Raw genomic sequence first — 24,168 nt, forward strand, 5'->3', positions numbered from 1 at the left:
ATGTAGTGTTCAAACTGAACTTATGAATTATTAAACAGGAACATCTTATTTACAATAAAGTAAAACATAATTCAAGATAATGTGAGTAGAAAGGATAGAATTGTCCTTTTTGATTATCTTCTTTTCCAGTTGAAATACTTTCTGTTCTATCCTTCATCTCCAGACCCGGATTTAGATTAGCTTATCACTTTATAGTTTTGCACACCACTAAACCCTGTGGTAGGAAGCAGCTGCAAAGTTGAGATAATGCTTTGTATTAATCAGTTTGCTGTGTTTTAATTAAGCCATTTAAATAGTTCAAGAACTTTAAGTAAAATTTGCTATTTTTTGGCACAGGTATTTCATTGTGCAATTTTAACCTTTCGTTTCAGTCACTAAAAATTGTTCCATAACTACTTTAATGGCATAGCTTTTATGTGAACTGCCTAGTTCTAAATCATGTAGACCAGGAAAATTTGACTTGTAGTCTCTACTGTGTTAACATGTTGTAACACAAGACCGTTTGCTTGACAATGACCAAATAAAATCAGTGAGTTGTATTCATTGATCATTGCCTACTTGAAAGTACAGGTGTTGTAATCAAGTGGGAATTAATATGTAGTTCTACCTTGTTGTTCTTTTTCTCTACCCTCTTTAACTGCCATTATCAAATCAAAGAATGGCCATTTTGAGCATCTCGAGGGCTTCTCATTCAAACTTCAGAAAGAGTCAACACTTTTGTTGTAGTTGAGTTATAGGAGATTCTTTAAATACATTTTCCTTGTACTTTATATATTTTTTGAGAAATTAATACACCTTCCAGCTAAATGTTTTAAAATTCCCTCTCCCATCTGCTTCGTTCACTTGTTCAGGGACTAGATCGTTCCAATTCCTGGGTTAATGCTGGTGGCCCAACTGTCCCATGGAGAAGTCCCCCCAGATCAAGCACTGAAGTAATGCAGGTGGATTCAGATGCTAATATATCTTCTTCAGGACATTATTTTGCAGCTTAATTTTTTACTTCCATCCATTTCCCATTATTTTCATTATTTGAGTATTCTGGACTTCAGTTCTCTTGAGTTTTCCTAGTATTTGCCTGTGTTCAATAGTTTTATTTGTAAGTTATTACTTACTTCATTTAAGACCATTTTCTACAACTTAATGCTTGAGTCCTTGTGCATGCTATTGTATAAAAATGCATGGAATACATGGTGCATTATCTCATGATCACACAGTTCTATAGTATGTATTTTTTTCAATGTTATGAAATTAACAAATTAACAATCCTTAATTACTTCAGGAGAGAGATGTGTTTCACTGTTTATTTAATCATTTATGTCTCACTTTTTAACAGTTGAATCATTTCCAGGGGTGTTGAAAGTTGCCTGAACATACTGTTCCAGGCTGCTTTACCAAGTTTGTACCAGTGAATTCTGAGAAAGTGACATTTCTGGTCTATACAGTTAATAGGTGTACATAACTCTTGCATGTGAGGACTAACTCATGACTTCAAGTTTCTGTCATTGCTAGTGACACACCTATAGTGTTGCATAGATATAGGTACAATCCCTAAATTAAATTTGAAAGAATAGTATTAGTTTTGTTTTTGTTTTTTCACACTTGACCTGGCCGTGGTTTAAAAAACTTTTATGTCGACTTTTAAACTTTACCGAAATTGTAGATATATTACTGCAACTGAAGTGAAGCATCTTGACTTGTGCCTCGTGCCACATACTCATGAGTCATCAATTACCATCATTTTATGGACAAGTTTGGACAAGTTATGAAAACAAATCATGACTTATTTTGTTATCACAGCATCCATATGCTTAGAAATATATTACTTCGTGCATTGTTTAAAAAGGACTCCAATGAAACCCTGTTCTCTAGTTTCAAAAATACAGATGAAAGTAGATTATTTCAGGAAGGCTTCTCTTGTTAGTTTTGGCCAAACTCTGTAAGTGGTTTGCTTTCTTCATCAAGAAGTTTGTGACTTCAAGGTGCGGCTTAAGGTAACCTGGACATAAACCTCAATATACAGATGTTGAGGAAAGTGTGAAGAGGTGAACATCTGCAGCCATAATTTCTGGTATGATGAGTCCTAGAATAGTTGATGGGAAGTGAAGGTTACACACTACTTCTACATCAAGATGATGCAAATAGACATCCAAAAGGCTTGAGAATAATGGATTGAAATTGGAACATTTAAGTTAAGTATTTACATTAACATTTCATTAATTTGGAGTTGAATTGTGTGTTACATGTTCATCCAAATCTATTTTCTTCATGTTGAAACCTGTGTTCTTGTGAGTTGAGCTGCAGAATACCTAAGCACCAAATAACTACAAAGGTTTGTGTGTAAATCTTTCAAAACTATTTGCACTGTAATTTCACATGTATAACTGATCCCAGTTAAAAAGAAGAGAAAAGCTGTACAATGTTCTAATTTGTAAATTATAGAAACATGCTTAGCTGATATTGGTGGACAAGAAAAATAAGGAAGAAATTGGGTGATTATCAAAATTCAAAAGCATAAAATAAAAGATTATATAAACCTGAAATTACTGAGGTAGTACTGAGCTTGGGTTTTCAGAGCATGAAAATTGCAAGACAGTAGAACGTAAGAAATAAGAATAAGAATCAGCCAAATGATCCCTCATTCAAAAAGAAAATGCTGATTGTCTGCCTCAACTCCACCTTCTTATCCAAACTCTCTTGATTCTAGTTGTTTCCAAAAATCCATTCATCCCAATCTGAGTAGAATATTCCAAAGATTTTCAACGAATACATTAAGAAATGTCTTCTTCTCTTGGTCCTTAATGGCTGACTTCCTGTAATATAATTGAAAGGGTCAGAAATGGGGATATTCGCTGATGATTGTACAATGTTCAGCACCATTTGTGACCCCTCAGGTACTGAAGTAATCTGTGTTCAAAGCAAATAAGATCTGGACAATATCCAGGCTTAGGCTGACAAGTGGCAAGTAAAATCACACCACACAAATACCAGGCAATGACCATCTCCAATAAAAGACAATCTAACCACCACCCTGGGCATTCAATGGTATTACCATCACTGAATTCCCCACTATCAGCATCCCTATAGTTACCATAGACCAGACATTCAACTGGACTCACCACATAACCACAATAGCTACAAGAGGAGGTCAACAGCTAGGAGTACTCTGGCAAGTAACTCACCTCTTGATTTTCCAAAGCCTGGCCATCATCGACAAGGTACAAATCAGGAGTGAAATGAGATACTCCCCATTTACCTAAATGGGTGCATTTCCAACAATACTTAAGAAGCTTGACACCATCCAGGTCAAAACAGTCTGCTTGATTGGCACCACATCCACAAGTACCCACTACCTTCACCACTAATGCTCAGTAGCAGCATTGTGCACTATCTACAGGATGCACTGCAGAAATTCACCAGAAATCCTTAGACAGCATCTTCCAAATCCATGACCATTTCTACCTAGAAGGACATGGGCAGCCGATACATGGGAACAACACCACCTGCAAATTCCCTTCCAATCCATTCACCATCCTGACTTGGAAATATGTCCTTCACTGTCAAAATTCTAGAATTTGCTCCCTAATGGTATTGTGGGTGTACCTTCCGCACATGACTGTGGCAGTTCAAGAAGGCAGTCTACCACCATATTCTCAAGGGCAACTGGGGGAAGCAATAAATGCTGGCCAGCCAGCAACACTCAATCCACAAATGAAGTTTAAAAAAATGTCTGTTATCCTTCATTGTCTACTGTCCAGCCAGGGAAACAGCTTTTCATGATCTACTTCATGAAGTCCTCCTAAGAATTTCACAATTCACTAAGATTTCATTTGCCTAAAAACCTGAAAATTTAGGTTCATTCCATTCAATTACTGTCAATAGACTTACCCTGTCTTGCCCAAAATCAATCTACTGAATCTTTTATACTATCTCTGAGAGAACTATATCCTTAGGTAAGGAGACTGTCAGTATATATAGTACACCAGATGTGGTTTTGTCAATGTTGTATATAATTGAAACAAAATTTTTTTAGCCTTGAATTCTAACCTTGTTGGAATGGAGGCTGACATATGCCTTCCTATTTGTTTTCTGTGTTTGCATGTTAACTTCCCATGGATTGTCTCTAAATTCCATGTATCCCACAATTTTTATTAGTCTCTCACCTTCTTTAAAAAAATCAGTCCTGCTTTTCTATTCTTTCTACCAATGTGGATAACTTCACATTTCCTCACATCATACAGCATCTGTCACATTATTGTCCAATCACTTACCCTGTTTGTATCCTTACATAGCTTCTTTGTGCCTCCTCACATCTTAATTTCCTGCCTAAGTTTGTACAATTAATAAACTTGAATACATTATGCTGAGTCCCCTCATCTATGCTATTGATTTAATCATAAATAGCTGAGGCCCAAACATTTATCCTTTTGACAACACACTAGTTACACCCTCTCAATCTGAAACTGTTGGGTCTATTCTTACTCTTTGTTTTCTGTCTGCTAATTAATTCTCAATCCAGACTAATATATTATCCTCAGTACCCTTATTCTGAATCTTGTGCAGAACCTCTTACGTGGCACCTTATTGAATATCTTTTGAAAATCCATGTATACAGCATCCACAGGTTCTCTTTAACCTGTCCTGCTAGTTAAATCCTCAGAAAATTCTAATACATATGTCAAACATAATTTAATTTTCATAATACCATACTGACTCTATGTAATCATTTTATGATTTTCTAAGCGAAGAGAAGGCAAAGCACTTTGCAGTTCTGACATTCTGCATAAAAATATGTCACTTATGTGAAAGAAAAAAGAACATTAGAACATCATTCATCATAATATTTTTGATTAAAATAGCAATAGGAATATGTGACAGAGAGTATATCAAAGAAGAAATGGTTGTCAATATATAAGTCCATGTAATATTTGAAAACTCTCTACTGGATACACTTAAACAATCAGGAAGAATGAAGTTAACTGACTTGGATATGTAGGTAATCAACTCAACACAGATGATGTACACAAGAAATGCAATATTTTGTTTAATGTGCACTTTAATAGAATAATTTGAACAAGAAGTACTGTATGTTGATGTTCCAATCCATTTTATGACAAATAATATCAGTAGCAAAGCACACATCAGAACATAATGTATTATTCAAATTCTTGTTCTGCTCTCAAATCAGTTTTAGACATAAATAACGTGAAAACCCCTATTATGGATGTGAAATTACAGTCATAGTTCTTGGAATATAATTTGGCAGAAGGTATTTTATGCTTCCAACTCCTCTGCATTAGCTTTAATAAATTCATTATGCCATATCTGACTTCACCAATCTATTACCAACATTCATTCCACTCCATAGGCGATGGACCGAAGTAATCGCATGTCATCGCATACCGAGAGCACAAGTTTCTTACAAACGTTAACAGGACGATTACCAACTAAGAAGGTAGTGCACAGTACTATTGTGTGAGGCAAGTGAGGAAGGTGGGATAAGTCTACGCCAGGAAGTCTTGAATGTTATCTCTAATTCTGCCTAATCAGATTCAGGAGATTACAGTCCTGATCAAGTTGAGTTTTGCTGAGGAACGTTCGCAGCATTTATAGTCTGCAGTGTCCTAATTCAGTTTATGTATTACATTGTGTAAAATTGCACTGCTCGATTGTCACAAATCATCAGAACGCAGTCAGTGGGCTGAACTTGAAACAAAATTTTCTTTAAGCAAACATCAGAATGGTGATTCCTCCTTGCCCGTGCAGTTTATTATTGGGGACATATTCTCAACAAATTGGTGGTTAATTATCATCCATGTCTAAAATTTGCACTGGGCATATTTAACAACTGCAGCAGTGGCTGATATTTTAATTCTGTAATGATATTGAAGTTTTATAAAGGAATCATTCAAAATCATTCAGCAATGGAGACAATTCATGCATTTCACAGTCTTTTGATAGTTCTTCCCTTAGAAATGCTAAGAGGTTAAAATTGAATCTACCTTTATTCATTGAATAAATGCACCCAAGTAATGCACTAAGTCACATCAATTCAGAAGATAAAAAGGGTAATGGCCTAATTTCTGCTCCTATGTCTTATGGTCTTTCAGAGGGTGAGAATTGGGAGCAGGAGTAGGCCATTTGGTTTTTCGAGCCTACACCAGCATTGAACAGATCATAACTGGATATGAATCTATCTTGAAGGGCTTTTGCCCGAAACGTCGATTTTCCTGCTCCTTGATACTGCCTGAATTGCTGTGCTTTTCCAGCACCACTCTATTCCAGACATCAATTCAGAAGGTCTTAGCTTCATCTTTGGGCTCCACTAAGTTATCTGTTCACTGTCAAAACAACATTAGGAATGTTGTGTAAAACTCAAAAGACCTGCAAATGCTGGAAATCTGAAGCAAAGACAGAGTGCTGAAGAAACACAGCAGATCTGATGGCATCTAAAGAGAGAAGACAGAGTTAATGTTTTGAGTACAGTGACCCTTTGTTGCTAGTACAGCATATAGCAGGAAAGTCATTTTGGAATAGTAAAATAGTAAAAGCTGCTAGAGATCTAGAAAATCAGATTTTCAGATGAAGAATAAATCTTTTTGATTTCAATTGTGGATCTGCTATTTGGTAAACTTCTTCATGTCAAGTGGAGGTCCTCATTTTCATCATCCCAGGTGTCCAGCATGCAAATGTAATGGAATGAAACCCAGTGCCAATTAGGGATTGAAACTACTTGTCTTCCCTTTATCTCCCTCAGAGATAAAAGCATTCTATTTCATGAGATGTGTTGCTTTCATACTTATTGTTTTACAAACAGATTTGGTTATTGTTTAAAAATAGACAGTTAATTAAATTCAGCTGGGACTGAAAAAAACCCCTAAGATTGAAAATACTTAATTTACCATCTCGTTATGTTTGTAGAGGTCAGGCAGAATGACTATGTCCTTATTCTGGAATTTATATTGGAAGAGTTTATAATTCTTACTGTGTTGTGACTCAGCTATTACACGAGGAACTGGCGCTGCAATGGGTTGTGAGCAGTGGGAGTGTGCGTGAATCTGCTTTACACCAGGCCTGGTTCTTCTTTGAATTAATGGTGAGTAGAATAGCATTAAGCAACATCTTTGTGAACTCTCCAATTTAATCCTGCTAATGATTCCTAAAGATTTCATCATTAGCTGGTAAAGAAATTTGTGGGAAAGGCTTGATCTTTGTTATGATGATTTAATTTCTGAGCACACTGATGATTTTAGCTCCAGCCCGATAAAAGAATATCCTAAATCACAAACCACTCTTGTACCTACCAAAGGTGGAACTGATTCTGCAATATGAACCTGATCCATATTTGCTGGATGAACCTTGTTCATGCTATGGATTTGCGGTTATATTAAAATTCAGTTCAACAACCATCTTGGCAGGGTGCCTTCCTGGTTGATAGAGAAGTCAGTTTCAGCCCTCAATTATGAAATTAGTTTTATTTTATTTGTATAGTAATTTAAGAGCTCAGGCACCAGGACCATTTGACTTTGTCTCCTAAAGCATACATCTACCCATTTTATATGAGGCAGTGTTGCCTCTGAAAGTAATGCTGTTATATGGATAGAGGCTTCTTTGAAATTGTGTGCGGTTAGCTCATGTGACAGCCATCTTTCATTTAACTCAATTTACTGAGCCAACTCATTTATTGGCTCTACCTGTCTTAATTAATGAACTTGGAAAAACTTTGAATGAATATTATGGGTGGCACGGTGGTTAGCACTGCTGCCTCACAGCACCAGAGACCCGGGTTCAATTCCCGCCTCAGGCGACTCTCTGAGTGGAGTTTGCACATTCTCCTCGTGCCTTGCATGGGTTTCCTCTGGGTGCTCCGGTTTCCTCCCACAATCCAAATTAAATTTCCCGTAGTGTTGGATGAAGGGGTAAATGTAGGGGAATGGGTCTGGGTGGGTTGTGCTTCGGCGGGTCAGTGTGGACTTGTTGGGCCGAAGGGCCTGTTTCCACACTGTAAGTAATCTAATCTAATTATGATTCTAGCAATTAAGAATCTGAATTATGAGTTTAGATTCCTAGACATACAGTTATAACACTGGCATCTACTTGGCAATGTGCCTGGTTATGTCCTGTTACACAAAAAGAAGGACAAATCGAACCTGGTGAATTACTGCCCTATCAGACTACTTTTGATTTTCAGCGAAGTGATGTAAGATATCACCTACAGTGCTACCAAGTGACACATATGCAACAATAAACTGCCTACTGATGTTCAGTTTGGATCAGTCACTCAACTGATCTTATTACAACCTTGGACTAAATATGGATAAAAGAGCTGAATTCAAAAGGGGAAGTGAGGTGACTCCCTTTAATATAAGGCAAGATTTGGCTGAGAATGGCATGTAGGAAAAACTGGAGTGGTAGAAATCTTGCTGATTATTCATTATTTTTGATTTTACTCTTTTAGTGATTTTGGTTTGGGACTAAAGATGACTTTTGGACTTTATGAAACATTTTATGGTAAAAGAAGAATAACAGACTAAATAAACTTTTTTATGTTTCTGAGACCAGGCCAAAAGGCTAATTGCAAGCTGAGTCTTGCCCAAAAATGATCCAACAGATGCAGTGACCCTAGGAAGAACGATGTATTTAGACAGAGTGTAGAAGTTGACTATTAATAAGGTCAGTACCTAGGAACTGGTTCCAGCAAGTCTGGAAAAGACACTATGTTCAAGCAGATGGCAGTCATTGAATGGTAATTGAGGTCTTAGGAAGAGACAATCAGCCTGTCAGAGTAGAATCAATATTTGAGTTGTTTTTGAGCTGTATTTTCTGGGGGAGATGACCTTGGCTTCTGACAACGTAACAAGTTTTCAAAGTTCTCTGCCCAATCTCCCACACCAGCTTCCAGAACCTGAGAATATAAAGCTGAGTTAGAAGTATTACTACCTATACCTGAGTGAACTGAAAAGGTGACCCTGATCAACATTTCAGAAAAGCAACTAAGGAGTCCACATTAATACCTATGAAACAATGCCCCACTAAACCCATTTAAATAATATGATCAGTTTTGTTACTTTCTTCTATTTATCCCTTAACTATGTTTGTTTGCCTGTCTGTCTTTTTGTGAGAATGGAGGCTGAAAACAAATGTTTGGGGTTTAAAGAATAGGCATCAATCAGTTTAACTCTTTGTTTAATTTTTTTTTCTCTGCCGTAGTTATTGTGTATTTAATAAATAGTTAAGTCTTATTTGAGATACAAGACCCATGTCTGGTATTAATTATTCACTAAGTCTTGGATTAGTTATTCAAAAGCCTGGTACATCATTGGAGTAACTACTGGGGTTTTCGCTAGTTTAATTTTACTGTGTTGTAAATACAGAGGTAGAAATCTGATTTGGTTCAGCTGTCTGCCTCTATTTGTAAGAGGGGTCAAAAGATATTTAAGGTAAAGCATTTTGCTGGTTGTAGTTATATCCAGCACAAAAGAGGGTGATTGTGATTATGGATGACAATCATCTCAGCCACAGGACATCTCTGCAGGAGTTCCTCAGTTTAGTATTCTTGTACCTACCATCTTCAGCTGCTTCTCAATGATCTTCCTTTCTTCGTGAGGTCAGAAGTGGGGGTGTTTGCTGATGATTGCACATATTAAACATTATTTGCAACTCCTCAGATGCTGAAGTGGTATTTCTATAAATGTAGAAAGACCTGGACCAAGAGTCAGGCCTGGTTGACAACTAGAAGGGAAAGTAACATTAGCAGCCCACAAATGCAATGTGGAAGTAGTGGTGTAATGTTAATTAGACTGGACTAGTACTTTAGAGACTCAGGCAAATGTCATGGATTGTTGGAATTCGAAATGAGTTAATACATTTGGAATATAAAAGCTCGCCTTAGTAATGGTGCTGATAAAACTGTCATTAATTGTTATAAAAACTCATCTTTTTTGCCTTTGAAATGGTTGAGAAAACCATTCAGGTCTAGGGGACCTAATGATGGGCAACTCATGCTGGTCTTGCCAGAAAAATGTCCTCATTCTATGAAAGGATAAAGAAAAAGAAAGGTGCCAGGCAATGACCATCTCTAACAAGAGTGTCCAAACATCAAATCTTGACATTCAGTGGCATTACTATCATGAATACCCCACCTTCAACATCTTGGGGGTTACCATTGAACAGAAACTGAACTGGACAAGACACATAATTACTGTGATTACAATGGCAGGTCAGAAGCTGGGAATTCTGCAGCACAAAGCCCACCTCCTGACCCTTCACGGCTTGTCCACCATCTACAAAGCACAAGTCAAGAATGTGATAGAATAATCCCCGCTTGCCTGGATGAGTGTAGCTCCAACGACACTCAAGAAGCTTGAAACCATTCAGGACAAAGCAGCCCATTTGGTTGACACCCTTCCAGTACCATTACCATTCACTTCCTCCACTACCAACGTATAGTGCCAGCAATGGATCATATGCAAGATGTACTGCAGTAACTCACCAAGGCTTCTTCAACAGTACCTTCCAAATTCATGACTTCTACCATCTAGAAGAACAAGGAAAGCAGCTTGATGGGAACAAGAAGCTCTGCAAGCCACACACTATTCTCACTTGTAATTGTATTACTGTTCCATCATTGTGGCTAGGTCAAAATCATGGCACTCACTCCTTTTTTTTAATAAATATTTTTATTAAAAGCGTTTTCAAATTTTTTACAAAAGCAACTGTATATAAGAAAATACCAAAATACAAAAAGTAGAGATAGTACAACAGTGTCATATCACAATACTATTAATAATAAACTGTCTACTATTCTACCAGAACAAACATATCTGCTTAACTTAAACTAAACTACAATCAAATTGAATAAAAGTTAAATTAAGCTGAATTCAAATTAACTTAAATTAAATTATATCACATTACTTTATTCTATTTCACTCACCACACCTCCACTGAAGCTCCTATCCGCGGAGCACCAGTCATTGTACCCATATTTTTTCCTGCTTTCCCCTCCCACGGACCCACAAGCTGCCCAAACTGACTCCCATGGCTATATAAGGCCCTGATACTATTACTGTTAAGTCTGTGTCTATATAATTTAGAAAGGGCCGCCACATCTTATAAAGCTGCTCCGTTTTATGGTGCACCATATATGTAAGGTCGTCTTGGGGGAGATACAGTATAGTCGGTTCTGATATTATGCGATAGTCCTGTTATCATGCAATCTTGGTTTATAAGAAAATCGCGCAGTAGCCACGTAATTTAAACTAATGGGGCCGATATCGCATTATAACCGATACAGTTGATGAAAGTTAGCATTCTACAAGTAACGGTCTAAATTCTTCAATCACGTTCAAGCCAATTCATGTTGATAAAACAGTGGCTCAAGAAGGCCGCTCAAGACCACCTTCTGCAGGTCATTTGTGGATGGATACAATAAATGCTGGTGTAGCCAACAATTGTATATGTTTTTGAAGAGAGAAAGTGAGGGCTGCAGTTGCTGGAGATCAGAGCTGAAAATGTGTTGCTGGAAAAGTGCAGCAGGTCAGGCAGCCTGAAGGGCTTATGCCCGAAACGTCGATTCTCCTGTTCCTTGGATGCTGCCTGACCTGCTGCGCTTTTCCAGCAACACATTTTCAGCTATGTTTTTGAAGAGAGTTAGTTAGCTAATGGGGAGGTAGGGTGATGGGTTGGTGGTTGTAGGTGGGTCAGTGGGTTGAAGCTATAAGAGTAGAAGGATAGGCCTTATGGTTCAGATAGCAGTTTCCAGTTTCCAGAGATTATTGCATTGATTCTGTCTCCATACTTGAACCAAAATATTCTGCATGTTCTTATTAATATTTACATCTAGAACTAATGTTTGTGTAATATGTTATTGATTGAATAGGTGAAAAGCATGGTGCACCATTTATATTTTTCTGACAAACTTGACACCTCAAGAAAAGCCCGATTTCCAGAAAGATTCATGGATGACATTGCTGCATTGGTTAGCATGATTGCAGGGGATATAGTGACAAGATTTCAGAAGGTAACAGCTGAATTTAGTCTTATTTCAGATTTTACACATATGAGCATGTGAACCTGTTAGCCAGATAGAACCACATTTGACCCCAGTTTATGCTATGTTTAATGTTTTATGTCGGGGAATAGTTCATGTGGAAATGGGAGCCAAGAGCGGACCTTCCAGCCCTTTGAACCCACCTCACCATTCTGCACAATTATGGCTGCTCTTCTACATGAACTCCACCTCTCCAAGTTTTTCCTATATTCCGTAATACTTTGATATCCAAAAATCAATCAGTCACCATCATGAGTACAGGAATAGTACCAGTCGGGGTACTTCTGGGTTAATGAGCAAAATGATCAGCCAAAATTTCTTCCCCTGATTGTTATCCAGTGGGTCCAGTGAAGGCTTATCACAATGTGGGTTTACTAATTGTTGTGCTAGACATGGTTTTCTTCGTATTGTCTGGGTAAAAGCATGAAGAATGACTTTATTGGACAGGGTACAGGATTTTGGATGGCAACATGAACCCATTCAAATATAAGTAAATGCCTTTATAGATGATTGGGAGAACAGTAAGAAAAGGGTGCTAAAAGTTAACCTAGCCAGCAGACCTATTATTTGCATTGAGCTAAATTTATCCTAGTGAATTTTGGACTTAGTCAATCCCAGTGGAAAATTTTCTGTGTGTTTTAATGATATGCCCTATTCCCTGAATTCAGAGTTACAAAAGGATGCTCATGGTGCAAATGATTTATTCTTTATTTTTAGGATATAGAACTGATTGAGCGACTTAATGTCAGTCTTGCGTTTTTTCTTAATGACCTGTTTTCAGTGATGGATCGTGGCTTTGTCTTTACCCTAACCAAAACATACTGGAAGCAGGTAATGAACACATACCTACCTAACTTTTCAGGATGTAAAAATCTTTAAACAGATTGTGACATTTTAAAAATATGTGATTTACAGTTTGTCATTACCATCTAATAGCTAGAGAGTTAAAGAACCGCAGATGTTTCAATTGCTATCTAATGTAATGCTGAACCACAGATACCAGGAAGATCCTCAGATCTATTCCTTGGTCAGCTAGCTGGCAGCAAACTGGACAACGTCATACTAGTGCTGCATTAAACTGATGAAAGCTTGGTCCAGTTCCTAGATGCATTGAAATGGAAAATATACCCCTCACACCCACAAACCTCCATTACCCCACTCAGCAGAAAATTTTGAAGTGTCATGCGTAATGAAAATCAATTCTACAGGAAACAGATAAGTTGGTTTAAAATTGTTTGGGTTATCTTTACTGTAAGCAGTTTTTTAAAATAGTAAAATTGATAATAAATTTTTTAGGTATGATAATAAAAGAAAGAATTTGCAATTATAGCAATTTTTCCTTCCATAGTATGGCAAAAAATCCCATCTTATTTTATATGCAACATTACTTGAGGGTCCCTTGCACTTGAAACATTGTCTCTGTTTTTCTCTGAACACATGCTGCTAGACCTGCTGTGTTTCTCCATTACTTTCTGAAATATAGTTACTGTCGACAAATACAGCAACACCGCTGAAAGTTTGAGCATAACTCCGTCCACCAAATAGAAAGACTCACTTTAATCATTATCGTTGTCGTAAACAATTTATTTATTTTGATTGGCCTACAGATCTGTGCACTTTAGTTTTATTTAGTTATTTTTAGTGATTTTATTATTTAAAAGTTCTGCCTACTATTTGTCTAGGTTTCTTCAAAGCTTTATGCATTACAGACTCCAAGTATGCTTGTGTCATTGAGATTGGACTTCCTGCGAATCGTCTGCAGTCATGAGCATTATGTGACACTGAACTTACCATGCAGTCTTCTTACACCTCCATCCTCTCCATCTCCCTCTGTATCTTCTGCAACAAGCCAGGTACACTTTGTCACTGCCATGTGATGTTGAAGTTTTTTTTCAGAAACCCATTGAAAAGCTACTAGACACAAGATTATTGGATAAGGTTAAATAAGGTGAATTGTACACTGTTTAGAAGAGGGGATACAGAATTGCAGGTACCTGTAATTTCTTAGAATGTTTGGAAGTGTCTTGTGGTATTCTGTGTAAGACCATTTCTGTTCACTGTGCCCAGCAATAATTTAGATATAAGGCAAGAGTGAATTGGATCCAAATTTGCAGATGCTACAAAAAAAAAGGAATAGTAAATAATTTTGAGGTCCAAAGGATGCTGCAAAGAGAGAAAGACAAGATGGCAGAATGGACAAAAGATTGTACTTGAAGTACAAAGTCAGTAAATGTGAGACAGTAAATTTTGTAACTTTAACTAAAAATAGTAATTGTACCTGGAAAAACAAGTAATGTAGAAAAGCAGAGGGGTTTGATTTACATGAGAGCAAGTGTGCCTCAAGTGAAAATGACCATGAAAAGTTGATGAAATGGTGGGTTTATGGCAAAATTTAAAAAAAATCAGGATGTTATGAAATGTTGGGAAGACATTTCCTTTTACATTTCCTTTATCACAACAAATTGCAACCACCAGTTATTGATTCCAAACTCTTCAAAGCCTTGGTGTCACTTGAATCTGGAGATGAGTTTCCAAACTTTTATTTGCACCATCACTGACACCGTCTATTTTCACCTTAATAACATCACTTAACTCCACCTTTGCCTCAGCTGCTGAAGGCCTCATTCATACCTTTGTTAGCTCAAGACTTCACTCTGCTAATGCACATTTGGGTGAAAGTGAGGACTGCAGATGCTGGAGATCAGAGTCAAGATTAGAGTGGTGCTCCACACCATAAGAAAGGTGTAGAAATGTAAAGCACAACACAAAGTCTCCAAGATGATGTCTGTCTGAGAAAAATACAAGAAACATCTGTCAAAAATGGTTCTTCTTGGAATAGAGTGTAATTCTGAAACAATTTAATTGGGATCCTTGAAATATTGAAAGGATGGGAAAATTTAAAGAAAGAACAGGAAAATTTACATTACAAGTGGAGTTCTGCGACTGTGGAATACACCATCAGGGTGAGAGATTGCAGCAGTCACCAAGACAATGTTTAAGACTAGTCCAAAAACTGATCTAAGAAAAGACCAATAAAGGGATTTGGGAAAAAGGCTGACATATGACAGTGGAATTGTTTGAAGAATAAGTTTGATTTAGTTAAATTCAATTGTCTGTTCTGATGTTGTTATTAATTCCAATTTGTTTGAATTTTCCAGAGTTCTGGGTTTTCTACAATTGTTCAAGACCAGAAGATTGCTAATATGTTTGAATTGTCAGTTCCATTCCGTCAGCAACACTACCTAGCGGGACTTGTACTTACTGAGTTAGCACTTATTCTAGACCCAGAGGCAGAGGGGTAAGTTGTAAAAGATGTGTGTTTGTAGTATGTTTGTCTTCGGGTCTTTATTACTTATGTCAAAAAAAACCTTCTTTGCGCTGCTGGGAGGGAATTAAAGTTTGTTTCGCATTAGTCCTGATGAAAGAACATCGTAACAGTATGGATTAAGGATTGGCTAACAGATAGAAAACACATAATAGGAATAACAGTTTTTTCTGCATTTGGCAGGTAGTGAGTAGTGCAGTACTATAAACATCAGTGTTTGGCCTGCAGCTATTTAGAATCATATATCAGTGACTTAAATGAAAGGATTGAGATTAATATATCTAAATTTGGTACACAGTTAAGTGGGAAAAGAGACTGTAAGAAAGACATAAAGAAACTACAGAAAGGATTTGGATAGATTAAGTGCGTAGACAAGAAAGTGGCAAATGCGATAAAATATAAAATAACATGAAATAATCAATCTTGGAAAAATTGAAAATATTTTCTACATTGTGATCAACTGGAAAATGTTGGTGTTCAGAGGAATCCAGATGCCTGGGCATACACAAATCACATATGTTAAAATACAAGTACAGTAAGTATTTAGGAAGAAAACTGCCCAATAGCCTTTAATACAAAAGAATGTGTTATGGCACTTGAGATGCATATCCAGACACCTTTTAAATGAGGTGAGGGTTGCTGCTTCTACTACTCTTTTAGGTAGTGAGTTACAGACCCTTACCACCTGCATGATGAACTATCTTTTCTTCATCTCCCCTGAACTCTTTCCACCAATCACTTTAAACGTCTGCCCCTAGGCACTCATCATCTTGCTAAAGTAAAAAGGCCCTTCTCATCCAATCTATCCAGGCCCTTCGGAATTTTGAACATCTCAGTCAAGTATCCAAGAAGAACAAACCCAGCCTGTCTATTCTTTCCTCTTTGCTGCATTTTTCCAGTCCTGGCAACATTCCTGAAAATGCCCTCTGCACCCTCTTTGATGCAGTTACATCCATTTTATGATGAAGTGTTCATTACTGCACATAGCACTCATGTTGTGGCCTGAGTATTAAGTTATACAGTCCCAGCATAACAGTGCTGTGACATTCTGTATCTCAGCTAATAAGCAAAAGGATTCCATATGCCTTCTTAACCACCTAATTGGTGTATCCTTCTCCCTTCAAGAATCTCTGGATATTCACTCCGGCATCCTCCATTTCTTTGCAGAATTCTTCCAAGAATTGTTTATTCTTTTTCTTTATTTGACCTTCTCAAGTGCATTGTCTTATACGTTTCTAGTTTGAATTCCATTTGTCACTTTATTGCCTAACTGACCATTCCCCATTGATATTTTCTCGCAGTTTTCAGCTATTCTTCTCATTTTTAAACACATGGTCAATGTTTTGTATTGTCTGAAAAATTTCTTGATCGTGCCCCCTACATTTTCATCCAAATTGTTAACATATATTGCAAAATGCAGGAGTCCTAGTGCTGATCTCTGCAGAACCTCACTGGAAATGGGCTTGCAATTGCAAAGCTATCAATCAGTGATTGCCCTTTGTTTCCTGAACTGAACCAATTTTGTGTCCAGCTTGGTATATACCCCTGGTTCCCATGGATATTAATTATTTTTAACCAGTCTGCCATGTGGGACCTTGTCAAGAGGCTTGCTATGATCCATGTAGACCACACAAACTGCATTATCCTCATCCATCCTTCTTGTTAATTCCTTAAAAAATTCCATGATGTTTGTAAGACAAAATCTTCCCTTTACGACTTCGTGCTGAGTGTCCTTGAATAATCTGTGCCTTTCTAAGTGACAGTTTTTCCCATCTCTCAGAATTGATTTTAAAAAATTGCCCACTACTGAACTTGTACTGATTGGCTTACAATTAAATATGAAGGGCTTTTGCCTGAAACGTTGATTTTCCTGCTACTCGGATGCTGCCTGACCTGCTGTGCTTTTCCAGCACCACTCTGATCTAAACTCTGGTTTCCAGCATCTGCAGTCCTCACTTTTGCCTACAATTATTTGGCCTATCCCTCACTCCCTTTTTAAAGAGAGCCAGAACATTAGCAGTCTGGGCTGCATCCTCCTGTATTTAATGAGGATTGGAAATCGTGATTTCTTCTATTATCTCTCTTGGTTCTTTTAACAGTCTGAGATACATTTCATCATCCCTGGCTTTCTATTCACTTCATTGCATGTTAATCCCATTTATACTTCTCTCCTTATAATTATCATGCATCACCTCCTTAAGTACAATATCTGCATTATTTCCCTTTTTCAAAAAGATGAACACAAAATATATTTCAAGAGCCATACCAATGTCATCTGCATCTACCGTGTTTTAAGGGACCATGTCTTTCCTTAGTTATCCTCCTACTCTTAATGTATTCATAAACCATCCTTGATGGTATTTCCCAATATCTTTTCAAGCCTGCTCCTTGCCTTCCTAATTACCTTTTTAATTTCCCCCTCCATTTTTATTCTCCTCAGCTTTCTGTAATTCTTGGTGTCAGATATAAGCTTTTCTTTTCTGCCTTATCTTATGCTGTAAACGGTTGACATCTGGCAGCTGTACATTTGGGCATCTTATTCTTTTTCTTTGTGGGAACATGCTTACTCTGAACCTGTTCAATCTCCTCCTTGAATACTTATCAGTGCTCTGAAACTGATTTATGCTCAAACATCTGCTCCCAGTCTACTTTTTTGACAAATTTTTCCTCAACTTAATAAAATTACTTTACCCCAATTTAGAACTCCAACTATTGCTTTGTCTTTGTCCTTTTCTGTAACTATGTTAAAATTACCAACAACACTTTTTCTACTGCTACACGTTTCACCTGTCCAGCTTCATTTCTTAAAACTAACTTCAGAGCTGCACTCTGTCTTTGTGCTTATTACATACAGGCTAAAAGTGTGGTTGAAACTCAAAGAAAGAAGCTGTAAGAATAGTGAAGGGATGAAGTAGAAGAAGTGCTCATTTGCGGATAGAAAAATTAGCTAAATAGAAAAACAAAATAAAAGATATTGATGATAATTATATATTTGAATGTTTTTAAAAGGACTTGTTTGGAAATGTGCCCTAGGTAAACCTATCACTCTTAACTTTGATCTTGGCTATGAATCTCTGATTCTAATCTAATTCTTGTGGTGGCAAACTTTTTGATACAAATAGGAATAGTATTTGAGCTAGTAAATGTTAATGTTGTGCTGGTGGTTTCGATGATCTTTCAGAATAATTTGAAATTTTACAGCTTGTTTGGACTGCACAAGAAGGTTATCAACGTTGTTCATAATTTGCTGTCGAGTCATGATTCCGATCCTCGATATGCTGATGTAGATGTGAAAGCTCGGGTAGCCACATTATACTTACCGATAATTGGTATCATAATGGAGTCTGTGCCACAGCTATATGATTTCACAGGTAATTTAACCTTTTGCTGAGTCTCTTTGAAATTAGAAAAGTTGTTTGTTGTAAAGGCATGTAATAATATAGAGTGGATTGTTAGAATTCCATTGCATGGCCACTCACAAGGTTAACAAAGTTTGTCTTGCAACAAGTTGCACTTAAATGCTGCAATAAAATAAAAACACATTCCGAATTGTTTTTTATTAATATTGAGGGAAAATTAGTGGACTGCTGAAGGAACTAACAAGAGGGGTGACCAAAAATTTAGATTTAGAAGTGAAGTTTAGAAGGGTTCTGAAGCACAAAATTGAAGCAGAGTGATGGATGGGCATAGGGAAGGAATTCAAGAGCATGGCTGAAGGGGCAACCAATGGGAGGAGGGTTGAGCGAGATGGAAGAAGAAGAGGAACAGATGCTTTGGCAATTGGGGCTGGTTGTAAGTCTGGAAGAGGTTGAAAAAATAGGGAAAGTAGTGAAGTGAGTTGAACACGGAGATGAAAATTTAGAGTTTGAAATGTAAGGCAACTGTAGCTAATATAAGCCAGTATTACAAGGGTAATACAGAAGATTAGGTAGCATTTGAAACAGCTCATAGAGATTTAGATGAATTGAAGTTTCAGGACAATGGGAGGCTAACCAGGGAAATGGAGATCCATTGAGTCTGAAGGTGACAAAAGCATATGTGACAAAAGCAGGGCTGAGTTACATGATGTTACACTGGTTGAGATCTTTGTAGTGGAGACAATATTGATTCAGAAATGCAGCTTAGTGTTGATAAGGATGCTATATTTGGGAACAATCTGCAGAACTTTGCACAGATCTGGTAGGTAACATAATGTCAAAAGGACTTAGGAAAGGATTAGGAGATGTTAAGTCATGAATGAGTTCTGCAGCTCATTTTAATCTGGTGTGTTGCCAGGTTTACTCATTAGATTAGTGCCCCTACTAGATTTGGTTGTTCCTTGCTCATGAATAAGCTTCAGGGTTTTGAGTGCATGAAAAATGATCTTAAAAATCAGCTTGCAGCAAACAAAACGTTTTTTTTCAAGATAAAAGGTAAATAACAGACCTAAAATGGGAGACCATTAAAAAGAGAGATATTGAGGGTGAGCAAACAAGAAAAACTGAATTGTTGGCATTTCTTACATTTCCAGCACAATGCTGAGGGTAAGTTACTCAGTGCAGCAGCTGATATTTTACAAAACCAGTGAACTCAGATGGCCGGAAGTTTCCTTGATATTGCAAGTAACTTAAAAACTAATGCTTGGCATCAAAAGTGCACCCGAAATACGAGTAAGAGCAAAACATCTCACATCAACCCCAATGGGTTTCCCTTTGAATGAAAATAAAACCAGGTTTTAGTCCAGCAGGTTTATTTGAAGTAAAGAAGCTCTTGGAATGTAACCCCTTTATCAGGTGACTTAACTATACCTGGTGTTGTGTGACTTTGGACTTGTCCAACAGTGGCACCTCCATATCAAGGAAACTGATAGTTAAGTTCAAGTTCAGAAGAATGCTTTAAAAAGGACTGTCTTTATGAGACATCAGTAAACTGCAAAGTTCGAGAAGGGAAGACCTAAAAATGCTGTGTATGATATTTATACAAACTGCTTTAACTCTTTATTTCTTCATCGGTGTGGGCATTACTGGCTAGATTGTGCATCTCAAATTGACTTTAAGAAGGTGCTATTGAGCTGCCTTCTTGACTGGGTGTGGTCCATGTGTTGAAGGTACACCCACAGTGCTGTCAGAGGGGGAGTTGATCCAGAATGGGAATTCATTGCATTGTGTTCTTGTATTGAGAAGCAAAAGAAGTGTTTTGAAACTGTCAATCTTTAACTGCACTTGATCATTATTTCAGTGATGACTGGAGTTAAAGTGGAATGAATTGCTGTTATATTCATATTTCAGATTATTATCCCATGTTCCTATTGGATGTGTACTTGAATTGATTAAAACAAAAGAGGCCATAGTGCCTCCTTTAGAGTTGAACTGTCTAATAATATCCACACTCGAGGGGCACTTGATGAAATTTAAATCCTGTAGAATCTGTGGATTTTAAAAAATGTTTAATGTGAGCTTCTCTGGTGAAGTCAACATTTGTTCTCCATTCTTAAATTGCCCTTGAAGATGGTGGTGAGCTGCCCTCTTGAATCATAGGCCATCTTGTTAGGGTACCTCTGTATTACTGTTTGGAAGGGATTTCTAGGATTTTGAAATAGTGATAGTAAAAGAAAGTGTGTGGTTTGGAGGGGCATTTTTGCTTTATTCATTCATGAGTGTGGACAATCTGGCTGTTCTGGCATTTATTGCCTTTCCCTAAATGCACTTGAACTGTGTGGTCTGCGAGGTTAGTCAAATTGTCAACCACAGTGCTGTGGGTCCGGAGTCACAATTAGATCAGATGAGGTAAGGATGGCAGATTTTTTTAGCCTTCCCTGAAGACTTTTGTAAATCAGATTTGTTTTTATGACAAATGTAAACACTTAGATAGTCACCATTAAGCTAACTGTTGCATGTTCCAGATTTTACTGAATATTTGCTTACATTTGAACCCACATCTCTTGAATAATAATTTGGGGTTCAGGGTTACTCATCTAATGACATTGCCACTATGCCACCTCCCCTCCACTTGCAGATGGTGGTGTTCCATGCTCTATACTCCCCTTATCCCTTGAGGTGATTACAGATTTGAAAGTGTTGTCAGAGAACTCATGTTGATTTGTCACAGTGCATCTTGGATATATTATGCACTGCTGCCACTGTGCATTTGTGGTGGAGCAAGTGGTTGTTTAAATTGAATGCTCAAGGTAGATTGGGTGCCGAGAGCATGAACTGATGTATTCTGGATGATGTTGAGTTTCTTGAACGTTGTTGAAGATGCATCATCCAGGCAAGTGGAGAATAATCCGTCTCATTCTGCCTTCCAGAGGGTGGACAGGCTTTGGGAAGTCTGGAAGTAAATTATGTGCCTTAGAATTCGCAGAGTCAGCCTGCTCTTGCAACCACAGTAGATATATGGCTGGTCCAGTTCAATTTGTTTTCAATGGTAACCTGGATTCTAACAGTGAGGGATTCATGGTAATGCATTGAATGTCAAGGAGTAATTGCTTTTTGTTTGGCATTTAAGTGATATGAACGTAACTTGTCACTTAGTCGCCAAAGCTTGAATTTTGTCCAGCTGTTGCTGCAATAAGAATGGACTGCTTCATGATCTGAGCAAGTAGAAATCGTACTGAACATTGTACAGTCAGTGAATATCCCCATTTCTGACTTTATGATGGAGGGAAGGTCATTGATGGAGCAGCTGAAGATGATTGGACCGAGGACACTACGGGACTCTCGTGTGCAGTGGTAGTGTCTCTACCTCTACATCAAGAGACCCAGGTTCAAGTCCCACTTGCTCCAGAAATTTGGAATAACATCTCTGAACAAATTCGAAAATACCTCACCTGAGGATCTTCTGCACTGACCTTCTGGGACTGAAATGATTCATTTCCAGCAGTTATAACCATCTTCCTTTGTGCTTGTATGACTCTGACCAGTGAGAGTTTTCCCCTAATTCGCAATGCCTTTGGTTTAGCAAGTCTCGTTAATGCTATACTTTGTCATGTGTAGTCACTGCCACCTCTCTCTTGAATCACCGAATTGTTGCATTGCAGAAGGAAGCCATTTGACCCATTGTACCTGCACTGTCTGTCTGAATAAGCATTGGGTTCCATTCTCTTGCTTTTTCTCTGTAATCCTGTACAAAGTGAAATTCAGCCAGCAACAGGTAGCTGATTGGTGTGTGGAGTTGTGACCTGTTGTGAATAAGAGAGACTGTTGGATATAACAACAATTATTTGATTGGATTCTGGGCAGCTGAACAGCTTATGAGTTTGCAAAATACTGGCAGGAGCTTTGAGACGGCTGCAGCTGGTACATTTTTCTTTTCATTAAAAACTCTGAAGCCTGAAGAATGCTGATTTATTTCTCCTCACCAGGTGCTGTAATCTATGTACACCAGGTGTAGCCTTCAATCAGTGACTAAGAAACTTTGCATGTTAGTGCATCATTCACCTGTGCCTCCTTGAAGAAGTGAAGCGAAACTGGAAAAGAGCTAAGACCAGAAGATATATATGAATCCAAGCTCATCGATTCTAAAAGAATCCCCATCACAATGTCTCCTGCTGTTTAATCCATTTAAAAGTTTTAGCACAAAACAAAAACACTATTCTTGCTAGTACAATGAACATAACCATGTTTTAATGAATACATGGTTCAATCATCAGTTACTTTTGAAGGAATTTGATATTCATTTTGAGTTGGAAGATATATTCCTTTATAACTTCATACTATCCCACCTCTTCCCTAGTTTCAGTTTTGGTGCCATGCAACAATCAATGATTATCATAAAAACCCAGGATAAAAGCAAATTACTGCGGATGCTGGAATCTGAAACTAAAAGAGAAAATGCTGGAAAATCTCAGCGTGTCTGGCAGCATCTGTAAGGAGAGAAAAGAACTGACGTTTCGAGTCTAACTGACCCTTTATCAAAGCTTTTAGACTCAAAAAGTCAGCTCTTTTCTCTCCTGACAGATGCTGCCAGACCTGCTGAGATTTTCCATCATTTTCTGTTTTGGTATCATAAAAACCCAGCTGTTTTACTACTTTCCTTTAGGAAAATAAATCTGCTGTCCTTAGCCAGTCTGGCTGACATGTAACTCCAGACCACTACAATCTACTTGATTCTTAACTGCCCTCTGAAATGAACAATGTGTTGCATAACATGTATGCCCTTTGATGATTCCATAAACAAAAATACAACTTGTTCTGTAGTTGCGACTGGAACTCTTCTTATGTCCCTTTCTATTTATCTCTTTGTCCTCCATTTTTTTAATGTCAAATATACTTTTTACATTTTATGGGATGGATTTTCCTGGTACATTTAGGTGCTAAAGGAATTCTGTGATATCCAACATTGGCTCATGATCAATGTCAGTTGAGCCCACTTTTGGCACATTGTCTTCAGTAAGGTGTTGAAGTATGTTCTAGAAACAGCTGACCCAAGGATCAAGTCCCACCTCAGATAACCATAAAGTTGTGACATAAACATTCTAACAGGTTGATATTTTTAAAATTACCATGAAGAGATTGCATACTATTAAGATGGATAACACTTCAATCAACAGCCTTTCCAAATGGGAGTAAAAAATTGTTCGGAGGATTTGAATGCTACTTAAATTCATGCTCAGTTTTTACTGTTGCCATGGAGATAAAGTGCATTTGAATAAGACATTGCATCTGAAAATGACTTCAACAACACTGTATCAACACTTTTCCTGGAAATATTCTGAGGCCTTCAACTATGGAGAATGAGTGCTATGCTATTCTACCTTACTGGAGCCCTGAAATGAGCCACCAGTAGAAAGGAGTGCTTTGTTTTGGGGATTTTGTGA

At 37.6% G+C, this 24,168-nt stretch overlaps 1 protein-coding gene across 16 annotated transcripts in view; it reads left to right on the top strand.

The window, feature by feature from the left end:
• Window positions 1–24,168, top strand: part of dock7 (dedicator of cytokinesis 7) — a 170,263-nt gene that overhangs the window by 81,985 nt on the left and 64,110 nt on the right. For 8 of the 16 annotated variants that reach the window (XM_043699462.2, XM_087990702.1, XM_087990698.1 and 5 more), the window contains 8 exons: window positions 852–941; window positions 5,366–5,452; window positions 6,998–7,093; window positions 11,876–12,016; window positions 12,764–12,877; window positions 13,729–13,899; window positions 15,205–15,344; window positions 18,573–18,742. In XM_043699462.2, the coding sequence (XP_043555397.2) occupies window positions 852–941; window positions 5,366–5,452; window positions 6,998–7,093; window positions 11,876–12,016; window positions 12,764–12,877; window positions 13,729–13,899; window positions 15,205–15,344; window positions 18,573–18,742 (1,009 nt within the window). The remainder of the gene's footprint in view (window positions 1–851; window positions 942–5,365; window positions 5,453–6,997; window positions 7,094–11,875; window positions 12,017–12,763; window positions 12,878–13,728; window positions 13,900–15,204; window positions 15,345–18,572; window positions 18,743–24,168) is intronic. The other 8 variants (XM_087990704.1, XM_043699467.2, XM_043699468.2 and 5 more) reach the window with 5 other exon arrangements.

The sequence above is a fragment of the Chiloscyllium plagiosum genome, unplaced genomic scaffold, assembly GCF_037043375.1.
Source record: "Chiloscyllium plagiosum isolate Xiang-an unplaced genomic scaffold, Cpla_swu_hap1 HiC_scaffold_9, whole genome shotgun sequence".
Classification (NCBI taxonomy): Eukaryota; Metazoa; Chordata; class Chondrichthyes; order Orectolobiformes; family Hemiscylliidae; genus Chiloscyllium; species Chiloscyllium plagiosum.